General features: G+C 44.0%; 1 protein-coding gene across 1 annotated transcript; it reads left to right on the top strand.

Moving 5' to 3' along the window:
* Positions 1-323: 323 nt before the first annotated feature.
* pglyrp2 (peptidoglycan recognition protein 2) lies at positions 324-13,891 on the top strand. The gene is made up of 5 exons (XM_065260183.2): positions 324-560; positions 9,853-10,701; positions 10,905-11,115; positions 13,357-13,651; positions 13,741-13,891. The coding sequence occupies exons 1-5, from the start codon at positions 497-499 to the stop codon at positions 13,759-13,761; spliced, it is 1,440 nt and encodes a 479-aa protein (XP_065116255.2). The 5' UTR covers positions 324-496; the 3' UTR covers positions 13,762-13,891.
* The last annotated feature ends 440 nt before the right edge of the window (positions 13,892-14,331 follow it).

The following is a 14,331-nucleotide window of genomic DNA, read 5'->3' as shown; positions in this document are numbered from 1 at the left end:
TTTCAGGGTAAATTGCTCTTGCTTCTCTTGGCCACAAGAGGGAACGACTTCAACAGCACAATGCCTTTGCTGTTTTTGGAAATCAGCACAGTAGCTACAAATTTCTCCAAAGGCTTTAAACTGTATGCACATCTTTACTTGCTGTTTTGCTGTGACATTATATACCATACATTTCTTAAATCTAGTCATGACCTTTCCTCGTTTCCAGTAAAACTCTTTGCACAACAAACATATTTGTCACTGCCATCTAAAAATCAATATTTGTAGTTAAATTGAGGTTATGGGGAAGACCTTTACTCACTTTGACATCAAGGTACATACACACACGTACAACATCACACGTGTAATCCCTTACACTTCACAGTGACAAAGAAGAACACCATTGTAATATATAATATAGATATAGAATATAGATAATATACTACTAGTTGGACTCTTTTGCATACTACAAGTCAAGCACTTTAGTGTGGTATACCGAGTAGTGACAGTACTGAGCATGATACCAGAAGCACTATGGATTATTACCGTGACTGGAATATGCTTAGGCATTCAGAATACTGGTAAGCAAGCTATAATTTGTAATTATATATTTTATTACATTTTTAGGAATTATTATATAAATCTGGTTATTTTCATTTTATAATTCTAAAATTGCATTGTTTCTTAAAGGGGGAAGTCACAATATTCTGCTGTTTCACAATTTGCCAGATTATACTGTGCCCTAAAAGTACAAATTATTTTTATAATGGTAAAGTGTATCCACCATGGTGACATATTTCCTTTATTTGTGTGTGAGACTTCCGTTTCAATAAGCCAGCCGGTAAAAACAATGTTGTGGGACCACACACAAAACATGATTAAAAACCGATATGGTAAATATTTCCTACAGTCGCAATGTACCGTATAACCAGGGGAGAAAAGATGTATCCTTATATACAGTACTCTGCAAAAGTGGATTTGTTGTTTTTGCAATGTTATAGTGTTCATATATAATTATTTCTCAGTTCCCTTTCAGTCGGTCACTACGACGTCACGTCGTGACCGACGAATTGGGAACTCGCTTAGAGAGACCAATCTGCTTCGTATACTACTAAAACGCCAATGAACTTGGCATTGAGATATTTGCATAATGCTGGCGCCGCCCCGCCAGGTGCGTATATAAGCAGCAGGTGCAAATAGGGAAATTAGCTTTTTCGCTTCGAAAGCCGGCTTTATCTGCTACTGAGAAGCTACTTTACTCTGTTGGGATTTGATTGCTGAAGTTGGTTGAACTAGCAGTATCACAGCGGACGCTTCGCTTATTCCACGGCTCTACATCTGTTTATTGTTTTGAGTTTAGTGTGTGCGTTGCCTTCCTGTGCGCTCATCAACTAAGCATCTGAGTGAATTTCCCTAAAAGAGTGATACGAGAGAGCTTTGTGCCTTGTTAAAGGCAGCCACTCTCTCGTATATGCGGGGATCAGCGTCCTTTTCAGGATAGCTTTTCGCCCGTGCGATCTTGGATGCGAGAATTATAAGGGTTCCAGTGACGGTCACGAGCGCTGTCTTCGTGCTCAGGCATCGAGCACTCCGGGGCTGCGTTCGTGGAGAGTTTCTGTTCTCTCTGTGAGAGCATAACCCTCTTGGATTGCGGAGACGACTGTCGTTTCTACGGGAACGCTGTCCGCGCCTTTGCAGTGCTGACGCCGCCATGGTGCGGCTGTCAAGCGCTCGCAGGGCGCCCTTCGCGTCACTACGCTGAGTAGGACGGAGGATGCGTCCTCCACCTACCGGCCTTCTCATCCTCAGCCGGTTGAGGCTCCGGTGGAGACTGCAGAGTCGTGTTCTACGATGTCTGCCGAATCCATTGGACCTCCTTCTGGTCCCGTCACTTCTGCAGCATCAGAGGGGTGTCCATTTTTCCTCCGAGGCAGAGTCGTTCCGGAGATGGCGGCCGTGCCCGCGAGCGGCGGAGACGGTAGAGTTGGAAAGGTTAACCCCTCTCCGCCCGAACCGTCCCGCCCACATGATTGGTACTTCGGAGCTGCTCGGGCCTCTCGGTCCTCTCCTCCTGTGCCTTTCTTCCCCGACGGCACGAAGAGCTGACGTGATTTGCGGCCGTCCGGCCGTTCAGCTTTCACCCCTCACCTCCCTCACCAACGGAGCCGCTAAGGGCGGGGACCCCTTCAGTGGAGCGGGAGGCGTTCCTGGAGGGACCACCCAACCCTTCCCTCCCGTGTTTGTAGACAGTCGTCCGGTTACGGACGCTGCCCATCAGGCATGCCGGAGAGGCGGCTTCAGCCCTGCACGTAATAACGTTGCTGCAGGCTCACAAAGGATTTACCAGGGAGGCCGCGACCTTCAGTCGTGCGATGTCCACCTCAGTGGTTCAAGATCGCCACCTTTGGCTGTGTCTGGCTGACATGACGGACGCAGACGAGAACAACTTGAATGCTCCTGTCTCACAGACCGGCCTCTTCGGCGAGCCAGGGGAGTCGTACAGCTCCGCTGCGCAGACTGAGGCGATCTCCTAGGTCATGCCCCGGCGGAACAGAGCTGCCCTTGGTCCACCACGCCGGCTCCTCAGTCTGCCTCTCGCCGTCGGCGTCCTGCGGCGACCACCTCCGTTCCCCTCCTCGGACCCCATCTCGGCAGCGCAGGGGAACCGGTCGTCAGCAGCTTGCCCCGCCCGCTTAGCCGCTTCCCGTGAAAATCGGATTCGGGAGTTTAAGTGGCCAGTGAAGGGCGACCCGGATTGGCAGAGGATCACTCTTCAGGAGATGGAGCTCCTTCCCCCGATAGAGGGTCGGGTGGAAAATCCTTGGTTTGCATATGTTCCACCGGCTGTTTAGCCGGTACCCACTAACCACACATAGAGTGCATTCCTCTTCCCTCTCCAGGTCTCCAGAGGATCGAGAGAGCCGTGAGCGGGCACACACCAGCTCACCCTACCTCTCCTCTATCGCCAGCGGGTGACCTGAGGAGTCCGAGCTCTCCGCTGAGGAGACCGGACCACCAGCACCCTTATCGGAGTCTGCGCTCTCCGCAGAGGAGACCAGACGACCGTCACCCTCAGCGGGCTCAGGTCAGTGTCACACACACATACTGTAGATGTTTATGCTGTCACAGCAGACGCACCGGCAGTCCCACCTGTCTCGCTTCGCTGCCCCACCGCGGGTACTTCGGTAGTGTCGTTATTTCTCCTCGTACGGTGCCTGGGTGCTTGGCTTCAGTTCCCAGCCCGTTTCGTTGGGTTTTACGCACGATCCGCCTCGGTTACGAATCCGGCACACCCCAAAATTCGGGCTTTCGTTTCACTGTAGTGAAAGCGTCCGATGCACATGTACTGCGTGCAAAAGTCGATATCCTGTTGGCGAAGGATGTTCGAGCCAGTCCCTCTTACCGAGATGATGATGATAGGGTTTTTCCAGCCTTTATCTCATAGTACCCAAAATACGCGGCGGGTTACGATCGATTTGATTTACGCACCGGCTCTACGAAGGTGTTCTTTTTGGATGATAACGCCGAGGCTCGTATTTCAATATTCAGATCGGTTTGCAGCCTTAGACCTGTAGACGTGTACTTTATGTGTCCATCTCCCCTCGCTTTAGACCGTTTTTCGCTCTGCGTCGTGGGGTGGGCATATTAATACGAAGTACACCATTCGAGCTGTCTCTCTCTCTCCGTGTCTCCATGTGCTAGTCACGGCATTAAAATGTCAGAGAGAGAGCGTTGTTCGCATTCTGCTTTTTTCTACGTCGACTTATAATAGCCCGTTCTTGGCAGACGTGCGCGAACACAGAGAGTTAATGCTTTGGCATCTCGCTCGTTTAAGTCTTCAGGTCGACTGGGAAAGAGCAACTTTGCCCCGTGCAGAGGATCCTTTTTCTCAGTATGGAAATAAGACTCGGTCGACTAATTGACGTGTTTAACAAGAGCGCGCAACCAGTCAGTTCTGACTTGCCTCGGTTTAATTCGAGGGAAGTACGCGGTCCCTCTGAAACAATTTCAGAAGCTCCTGGACATATGACAGCATGCTGCGGTTGTGACGCCGCCCGAGCTGCTTCATATGAGACCGCTTCAGCTTTGGCTTACGATCGAGTCTCGAGGAGAGCGTGGCACACCGACATACACCGTGTAAACATTGCACCTGCGTGTCATTTAAATTTTTCCCTGTGGTAGACCCGGCATTTCCGATAGAAGATATGCCCCTGAGGGGTCTCCTGGCATTCTGTATATTGCAATGCCCTCAGCACGGGATGATCAGCCACGTATGACGGGCTTGCAGTCTCAGGGGTGTGCATAGCACCCCAACTGCCGCGAGCGGTGCGCTGTATATCTGGGACTTGTACGCTCCGCTATGGAGATGCGAGGGAAGGATGTATTAGCCGACACCAATAACATTGCGACTGTTGCGTTATTTACCGTTAAGGCGGTTTTGCGCTCTCGTCACCTGTCGCATCTCGCTCGTCATCTCCTCCTCTGGAGTCAGAAGCATCTGAGGTCCCTTCGTGCCATTTACTTCCCGGGTTCGCTCAATACAGCGGCAGACGCGCTTCCCGAGCTGCGCCCCCGGCGAATGGCGACTCCACCTCCAGACGGTCCAGCTAATTTGGAAGAAGTTCGGTTGTGCGTAGATAGATCTGTTTGCGTCGCCGGACGATACCCACTGTCGCCTATTTTATTCACTAACCGAGGGCAGCCTCGGCGTGGATGCGTTGGCACACAGCTGGCCGCGGGGGGTGCGTAAATACGCATTCCTTCCAGTGAGCTTTATTGCGCAGACACTGTGCAAAGTCAGGCAGGACGAGGAGAGCCTTTTATTAGTCGCCCCGTACTGGATTGGTTTTCAGAGTTAATGCTCCTCGCGACAGCCCCTCCCTGACGATTTCCCCTGAGGAAAGACTTTCTTTCTTTAGGAAGGGGCACATTATGGCACCCGCGCCCCGACCTGTGCGATCTCCATGTATGGTCGTTGAGCGCGCGCAAGGTTTAGGTGATTTATCGCAAGCGGTATCTAACACCATCGACGCGGTTCGAGCACCGTCCACAAGACGGGCTTACGCGCTTAAAGAAACCTTTTTCGTCACCCGGTGCTCTTCGCAACGCGAGGACCCCAGAGAATGCCCATTAACATTGTGCTTTTATGTCTTTAACATAGGTTAGATGGTAGGCTGTCCCTCCGCCATTAAAGTTGATATCGCCGCTATTTCTGCTCATCACTCTCTTATCAACGGCAGATCAGTTGGCCGGCATGATTTAATTATTTCATTTTAAGAGGCGCTCGCAGGCTAAACCCCTCGCGCCCTCCCTCTTTCCTCCTGAGACCTGTCCATGGTGCTGAAGCCTTCAGGTCTCCCTTTTGAGCCTTTGCAGTCTACGAGTCTGATGTTTTTATCAATGAAAACTCTGACCCTGATAGCATTGGCCTCCATGAAGAGAGTAGGGGATTTACATGCATTCTCTGTTGACGATTCGTGCTTTTAGTTTGGTCCTGCTGTCTCACTGAGACCCAGACCAGGCTACGTGCCCAAAGTTCCCACCACTCCCTTCAGAGATAAGGTGGTGAGCTTGCAAGCGCTGCCCCCGGAGGACGCAGACCCAACCATGGCTTTGTTGTGCCCCGTACGCGCACTGCGACTCTACGTGGATCACACGCAAAGCCTCAGGACCTCAGACCAGCTCTTTGTTTGTTATGGTGGCCAGCAGAAAGGGAAAGCTGTCACTAAGCAGAGGATGTCTCATTGGATAGTTGATACTATCACCCTGGCTTATAATCTTCAGGGTATTCCTTGCCCCTTTAATTTGAGAGCGCACTCCACACGGAGTGTTGCCTCATCTTGGGCTCTAGCTCGTGGTTCCTCGCTAACAGACATCTGTAGAGCTGCTGGTTGGGCGACACCTAATACGTTCACTAGATTTTACAGTGTTCGTATCGAGCCTGTATCCTCTCGTGTTCTTTCCTCATCAGGGGGGGCACGGAGAGCAGTCTCGCACGTCGGCTTGCAGCCTCCAACTGATGCTTCATAACTGTGTCAGTATGGAAGGCCTTCAGAACAAAAATGCGTAATGGTTTGAATTGTTCTTCCTCCGCTGCCTTGGCAGCCTTTGTTGCGGAGCATTGGCTGTCAGCCTTTCACTAGCCGTATCCTCGCGAACCTACGTGTCTGGCTCGGGCTCCACATTGTGTCCCACCGGGTTCCTTTGTGAGTATTTTTCCGTGGGGTTAATCCTACCAGCCCACGTTTCCCTTAGCAGAGCACTGCTTTGCTTACACAGCCACGGCTGTCTTTATTCCTCAACTACGGTTGACTTTCGCCCACCATTAGCCCTTAAGAGGGGCGGTGGCTTCCGCAGCGTTCCTATCCCGCTCAGGTAGGGCGCTTCCCAGTCGCTGGCACTACTGTGGGGTTATGGAACATCTAGTGCCCGGCCTTCTGCCTTAAAACCTATCTCCTCCTCCTTAAGTGGAACCGGAGGGCTTTACGCAGACACTGGAAGAGGTCAGCCCCTAGTGGCGTTTTGGTAGGGATTCCCAATTCGTCGGTCACGACGTGACGTCGTAGTGACCGACTGAAAGGGAACGTCTCGGTTACGGATGTAACCCTCGTTCCCTGAAGGAGGGAACGGAGACGTCACGTCCCGTCGCCACAGGTGCTGCCACCTGCTGTTTATCGGCCGGTCTCATTTTCCCGGCTTTCTTAGCGAAAAGAAGCTAATTTCCCTATTTGAACCTGCTGCTTATATACGCACCTAGCGGGGCGGCGCCAGCATTATGCAAAATCTCAATGCCAAGTTCATTGGCGTTTTAGTAGTATACGAAGCAGATTGGTCTCTCTAAGCGAGTTCCCAATTCGTCGGTCACGACGTGACGTCTCCGTTCCCTCCTTCAGGGAACGAGGGTTACATCCGTAACCGAGACGTTTCTTTAATAAAATACATGCAGAAAATACAATGTGTATATAGTATTAAAAACTGTATAAAAATGTAAACTAATGGGTCAAGTTTTTAGGGTAAACTCCCCTTCCACTTGAGCAATAGCAGGAAACTGCAGGATCTCTTTAAGGAATAGTCAATTTTCTTAAAAGAAAAATCCAGATAATTTACTCACCACCATGTCATCCAAAATGTTGATGTCTTTCTTTGTTCATGAAGAAATTATGTTTTTTGAGGAAAACATTGCAGGATTTTTCTCATTTTAATGGACTTTAATGGACACCAACACTTAACTCAACACGTAACAGTTTTTTTTCAACGGAGTTTCAAAGGACTATAAACGATCCCAAACGAGGCATAAGGGTCTTATCTAGCGAAAAGATTTTCATTTTTGACAAGAAAAATAACAAATATACACTTTTAAACCACAATTTCTCGTCTAGATCCGGTCCAGCGCGACCTAACGTAAATGCGTAGTGACTTAGGGAGGTCACGTGTTACGTAAGGGATAATGTAGAGGCAGCCGGTAGTTATTGGGAAATAAGCCCCGACAGTGTGATCAGGACCCGACGCGAAGCGGAGGGTCTTGTATCACACTGAAGGGGCTTATTTCCCAATAACTACCGGCTGCCTCTACATTATCCCGCTTATTACACGGCTACTTGTCACATAAGAAAAAAAACTGGATATGAATATGAATTTGAAACATTTTATTGGCATATTTGTTTTAAATTAACATTTTTATCCTTCCGCAAAACTTTGCACAGATGCATAAAATGATCGTAATACCTTATTAAGATCCTCTGCTTCATACTTGTCTGTCTCCATTTTTTTCTCTTTAACCAGTCTTTGAGAAGTTTTAATGCCCATTCTGTATTTTTTGTGTGTTGGCTTCGTAGCTGCCATGCTCTATTTTGTCAAGTTCAGTCTCAGTAAGCTCTCGTCGTGGTTGTCGAGTGTTTGTCACAAGATGGCGCCAAACAGACAGTAATCTTTATTGATCTTTATTGGCGCGGAGCGATTTTACTCGTGCAAGTAGTCCGGCCATGCGTTATTATTTTGGAGCGGTTATTATTTGAAAAGAACGAACCTGCAAATGTCTCAACTGACCAATCAGAATCAAGCATTCCAGAGAGCCGTGTAATAAATATATAAAACGCACATTTGCAGAACATTTTAAACAATAAACTGACACAACGACATTAATTAGTATCATTCCACAAACAACAACGTCGGAACGGTCCTCTTCCAACACACTTGTAAACACTGGGGCGGAGTTTCGCATTCGTCCTCTGTGACCTCTTGAAGTCATGACGTATTGCGTGAGGTCACGCTAACGCTTTCAGGACTGGATCTAGATGAGAAATTGTGGTTTAAAAGTGTATATTTGTTATTTTAATTGTCAAAAATGACAATTGTTTTGCTAGATAAGACCCTTATGCCTCGTTTGGGATTGTTTATAGTCCTTTGAAACTCCGTTAAAAAAAATACTGTTATGTGTTGAGTTAAAGGGATAGTACGGCCAAAAACGATATTAAACCCATGATTTACTCACCCCCAAGCTGTCCGAGTTGCATATGTCCATCGTTTTTCAGACAAACACATTTTCGGATATTTTAGAAAATATTTTAGATCTTTCTGTTGATTAAATGTAATGTTACGGGGTCCAGCAATAGTCCACGACCTTCAAGTCCAAAAAAGTGCGTCCATCCTTCACAAATTAAATCCAAACGGCTCCAGGATGATAAACAAAGGTCTTCTGAGGGTAATCCGTGCGGTGTTGTTGTAGAAATATCCATATTTAAAATGTTATTAACGTAATTAACTACCTTCCGGTTTCGCCGCCATCTTAGACTCAGGAGAGAGTATTAGCGTAGTGTACGCACTTTTCTTAGTGACGTATGACAAATTCGGAGGGCGGGGGACAGAGCAGCAACAGAGAAACCGCTGTATGCTGCGTAAGCGCTCATCCTGAATGCGGATGACTCTAAGATGGCGGCGAAACCGGAAGGTAGTTAATTACGTGAATAACATTTTAAATATGGATATTTCTACAACAACACCGCACGGATTACCCACAGAAGACCTTTGTTTATCATCCTGGAGCCGTTTGGATTTAATTTGTGAAGGATGGACGCACTTTTTTTGGACTTGAAGGTCGTGGACTATTGCTGGACCCCGTAACATTACATTTAATCAACAGAAAGATCTAAAATATTTTCTAAAATATCCGAAAATGTGTTTGTCTGAAAAACGATGGACATATGCAACTCGGACAGCTTGGGGGTGAGTAAATCATGGGTTTAATATCGTTTTTGGCCGAACTATCCCTTTAAGTGTTAAGTGATGGTGTCCATTAAAGTCCATTAAAATGAGAAAAATCCTGCAATGTTTTCCTCAAAAAACATAATTTCTTCTCAACTGAACAAAGAAAGACATCAACATTTTGGATGACATGGTGGTGAGTAAATTATCTGGATTTTTCTTTTAAGAAAATGGACTATTCCTTTAAACCTAAAGAAAATGTAATCCTTATTTATAATTTTAAACAAATTTGTCTTTTTACTTCATTCTGCTCAAAAACGCCATCTCCCCTCGTCTTTAGGAAACCAAAAGGTATTTGTTCAAGGTATTTGTTCCAGTGTTCAGGTGTTTGATTGCATTAAAAGTTAGTTAATTACATTTAAAAATATATATATTATTCGACAACAATTTTTACACAACTTTTTTGAGTCAACTAATATTTTTAAAGTTGAATGAACTCAAACTTTTAAGGCAACCAGGTAAGTTTTAAGTTGAACCAACAAATAGTTTTTTTTACAGTGTTGGACAGTTAATGGTGACTAAGGCTGTAGTTACCTTTGATGTTCCCCAAAAGAAAATACTTTTTTGAGCAACATAAAGACAGAAAATCCCTTAAATAATTACATATTTCAGTTACAGCAGTTCATTTGAGGACCATGGAGCACTTTGTGTCTGCTGTTCAGCACTTAGAAGATTTAAACCCAAGACTGACTCCACTGGCCTTGTTGTCGAGTTTACACAAGACTATAGGCCAACGTGACAACATCACCTCCGGTTTCCTAGGATCATCTGACAATACCACCGATATTCACTACATAGATTCCAACAACAGTTTCATTACACCAAAGTTGAATGTGAACAGAAAGCTCTTCAGGTTCTTCAGCAAAGCCGTCAATCATTTCATAATAGATAGTTGTGAAGAAAAGGGAGTCGTTCTGACTCCTGATGGCACAACTGTTGCCCTTGCCCCCCTCCTTCTTGGTATTGAAAATGGCCTAAAAGCTACAGAAGATGATCTTCGACATCACAACCACTACCTTCTCCCACTGGCCAAGAATTTAGCCCTATCATTCCTTCAGTTTCAAAACTCAACAATGGCTAAGTTCCTTGGCCCGGATGGTTGTTGGGACAGCATATCTACTCCCATGGTTTTCAGTCTTTTAGGACAACCATCTTTGGCCACTGATGCTGTGGTGCATGGGGGAATGGATGGTGCTATACTCGGGAATCACCTTTCTGTTGTTGTAAAATTAAGTCAAATGCTCAAAAGCTATTACTTAGACAATGTAGAAGAGTTTGATCACACTTCCCACAGTCACCTGAGGGCTCGCTTTCGCAGACAAAATTTTAAAAACCTTACAAATCCATCATTGCTTCGAAAAAAGGTAGCGGATGCCTTGCAAACTTATAGATGGCAAGGGAACATAACATCAGAGAGTCTTGTAGAAGAGGGAATGAGAGAATTTGTCCTGCGTTATATGGGTAAGTTAATCCATATCATTTATAATCATTTTCTCGGGTGTTAACCCTTTAACTCTGCGGACCTGCCGGCGGGTCCAAAACTGCATCATCGAGTTTAAAAGTATATTTGTGGAGCACAAATTTTCTGTAAAATAAGAAAATTTTACCACAAAGTATGTTTAATACTGCCAATTTTGCATAAATGTAGATGTATTCTATTTCAGACTGTCCTTCCATCATTCCAAGATGTATATGGGGAGCAGCATCACCCCACGTTCCTCTTGATTCCCTGTCTCCACCCCTGCCTTTCCTTTATATTCACCACACAGAGATTCCTAGCAAACCCTGTGTAAACCTCCAGATGTGTTCCAAAAATATGAGGGCAATGCAACAGTTTCACCAGAAAGTCCGAAAGTGGCATGACATCGGCTACAGGTGAGACCATCAGCCATTACTTGATTTAAATTCGTAGAGATTGCTTTTTCATATTCCGATGTGTTTTACTTAAGTATCAACTTAGTCTAAGATGTGTCTCCTAACATTGCTTTGGAAAACTAAAAATAGGATAAATGTTAAAATACGTTGAGTTTTGAGCTCAAATAAAATAATATGGAATTTGTGGTATCTGTAAGATCTCATCTGAAACTCTTGTAAGGTTTCTGTGTCATTTTCTCAAAAGGAAAAATCTGAAATGCAGGAGCAAAAGTTTTAATTTGCTCACCTTTAAATATTATTGATCTGTAGGAGAAATACCTGAGATAAATGTTAGAAATGTATTGCTGAAACACGTTGCAAAGACTGTAGTACTGAATTGTGGAGTTACACCAAACAGTTTTTCCAAACTTCAAGAATTATTTGGGCGGGGCTAAAACGGTAGCTCAATGACACACTGGAGCACACTGGGTATTTGACAGTTGAGAGAAACGGCAGCTTTTCTGCGAGTGGGTGTGGTTTCATCACCGACAGCAGACACGCCCCCATCATTTAAGAGCAGATAATCCTGCCTGTTTTTCCAAGATTTTGATAACTTCCCAAACAGAAGACAACTCCATGCTGGATCCACACCGGAAGTCAGCAACACAGGTGTGGATACGGGCCAGAGTTGTCTGCTGTCTGGAATTTTTATTTACTTTTTTTACTTTTTTTTTAATCATTCAAATTCGGTTGATTGGTTAATATCACATTTTTCTGCAGTGTCACAAACTGAGAACACATTTAACATTAGACATTACATGGACTTTAAAGAGATTTCTTTTGTGATTTTTGTTTAACGGGATGTCACAAATATAAAATTTACATTGATAAAAAGCCAAATGTTTAAATGTCCTGTTGCATTAGCTTTTGTTGTTTTTTGGATGGTGGTCTATCAGGTCATCCCTCTATATAATCTGTGAAGGTCCATACTGTTGAACAAAATGACTATGTTGGTCCAGCATCTACAACAGCCGAGAAGAAGAGAGTGGGGCACAACCTAACGCTTTTTGGTTTTGGCTCAATCATTCAAAAAGTATTTGAGTTTGATTAATTTTTTTACACAAGCAACACACACATCTCTGCTACAAATGAACATTTAAAGTTTGTTTCTAGTACTTACCATTCTTGGACAATTACACCATACGTGACAGAAGTCCAAACGTTACAACTTACCCCATAGGTGGTAACACTTGTACCAGTTGTAACACTTGCTAAAAATTAAGTTTGCAAGCAAATATTTCAATACTATTTTGTCTATATACTTGAAGTGGATATTGTTTATATATCTGTCTATAATAGGCAGGTATCCACACTGTATTCATTCATCCAGCCCTTTTCTAACAATAGTTCAATTATAAATGGATACAAATGTCTAAATATGTGGGAAAAAGCAGCACAATTATGACAAAACATTTTTTTATATGTGACCCAGTCTGTAATAATCGTACTACAGTTTCAAAAATCAAATTCTGAGGTAATGAGCATAAAAGTCTGATTTTAGCCATTCATTTCATTATGATTTCAATCTTTGATGTGACCTTATTCAATCAATATTAAAGATATGAACAAAAATACATTTTTAAAAACACAATTTTTAATAAGACAGGCACATTTAAATAAATGGCAGCCAGCAATTATGCTGACGTTAGTTGTTTTCATATTGTAGGTGCTGAGGGGGTTAGTTGTAACACAGTGTTACAATGAACCCCGCTGGGTAAAAATATTTTCAAGCCCAACAAAAAAGATGCTAAGAGCTGCAGACATATTTCAAAACGATGCTATGTTTTAGTCAACAAGACACTGATTAATATGACATTGCATTGGATTTGATATCTTACACACCCAACTTAGAAACCGAAAAAAAACTTATAATGAAAATATTTACTTACATTCCACCAAAACACTCGTTCATCAATAACTCTCTGGAAAAACATTATACATTTCCAATAATTTGCGGGAGATTGTCTTTTGGCAGCATGATAAAATGGAAAACCAAAATGCTCAACCTTGTGCAACAATGTAAACAGTCCATGTTACAACTAACCCCACGTTAGTTTTTGCCCCGCGCACCCCTACTGTTTTCAACTTAATCTTTTCAGCAGGGAACGGCATTAATCTGCTTACTTTTTTGAATGAATGCTTATTAGATGACAGTTAATGTATAATAACTCGCAAGTATTATGTGTTTGTGGTCATGTCAAGTTTTGTAGTCGGGTCTGATGGCTACATCTACGAAGGTCGAGGTTGGATGTCACAAGGAGCTCACACCAGAGGTCGTAATCAGGTCGGGTACGGCGTTGCTTTTATCGGGAACTACAACAGTGATATACCCTCCCAATACACCTTGGAGTTGGTGCGCAACCATTTGATTAAATGTGGAGTGAAGAATGGATTTCTACAGGAGAATTTTACCATGCTGGGACACAGACAAGTAGTAAACACATCTTGCCCGGGGGACTTCCTGTACTCTGAGATTAAAGCATGGGAACACTACAAAGTATGGAGGAAACACTTAAATTTTATGCATTTTTAAATGTTAGACGCTGCCATATATTAACTGATGTATCATTCTGTGTCTCTACATAGGATATGGATCCTTTAAAGTGAATGAGGACATCTTCACGCCACCCTGTGAATCTGTGAATAATCTCTAATAATCTCATTTAAAGCAATGTTGTGTACATTCATTGGTTAAACTAATGTGCTGCAAAATGTGAGTAAACATTACGTGTGCAGAAATAAAAAGTGTGCATGTGCATGTTACTTTATTTGTAAGAAAGCTTGTTCACCACAACAGGAAGTGGTTTCATTGCAAGCCCCAGAGTGAGAAAGGAAGTTCTGCTGTTGTGACAGGAAATGTAACTGTCACTGAAGAAAATAACAGGTATTTAGGTTAAACTGACAAACTTGTTTATTTTAATTACTTAATAACGTTGTGATGTCAATACACATGTGTACCAGTCACAATCATACCATTTTAGTTCCAACTTAAAATTATATATGTGGAGGGGAAAGTATTTCAAAGAGTCAACATTTAATGTTTCATAACTTGGGTATGAATGCCTTCTCAAATTTATGCCCACAATTAAAAATATATAAAAACCCAGGATAGACAGACCTGAAAATATTTGCTACTCTCGTTTTTCTTCAACCTGTATATTTCAACCTGATTTCCCC

This window comes from Paramisgurnus dabryanus, chromosome 7 (assembly GCF_030506205.2).
Source record: "Paramisgurnus dabryanus chromosome 7, PD_genome_1.1, whole genome shotgun sequence".
In the NCBI taxonomy this organism is placed as follows: domain Eukaryota; kingdom Metazoa; phylum Chordata; class Actinopteri; order Cypriniformes; family Cobitidae; genus Paramisgurnus; species Paramisgurnus dabryanus.
This window is presented reverse-complemented; position numbering and strand designations above follow the sequence as displayed.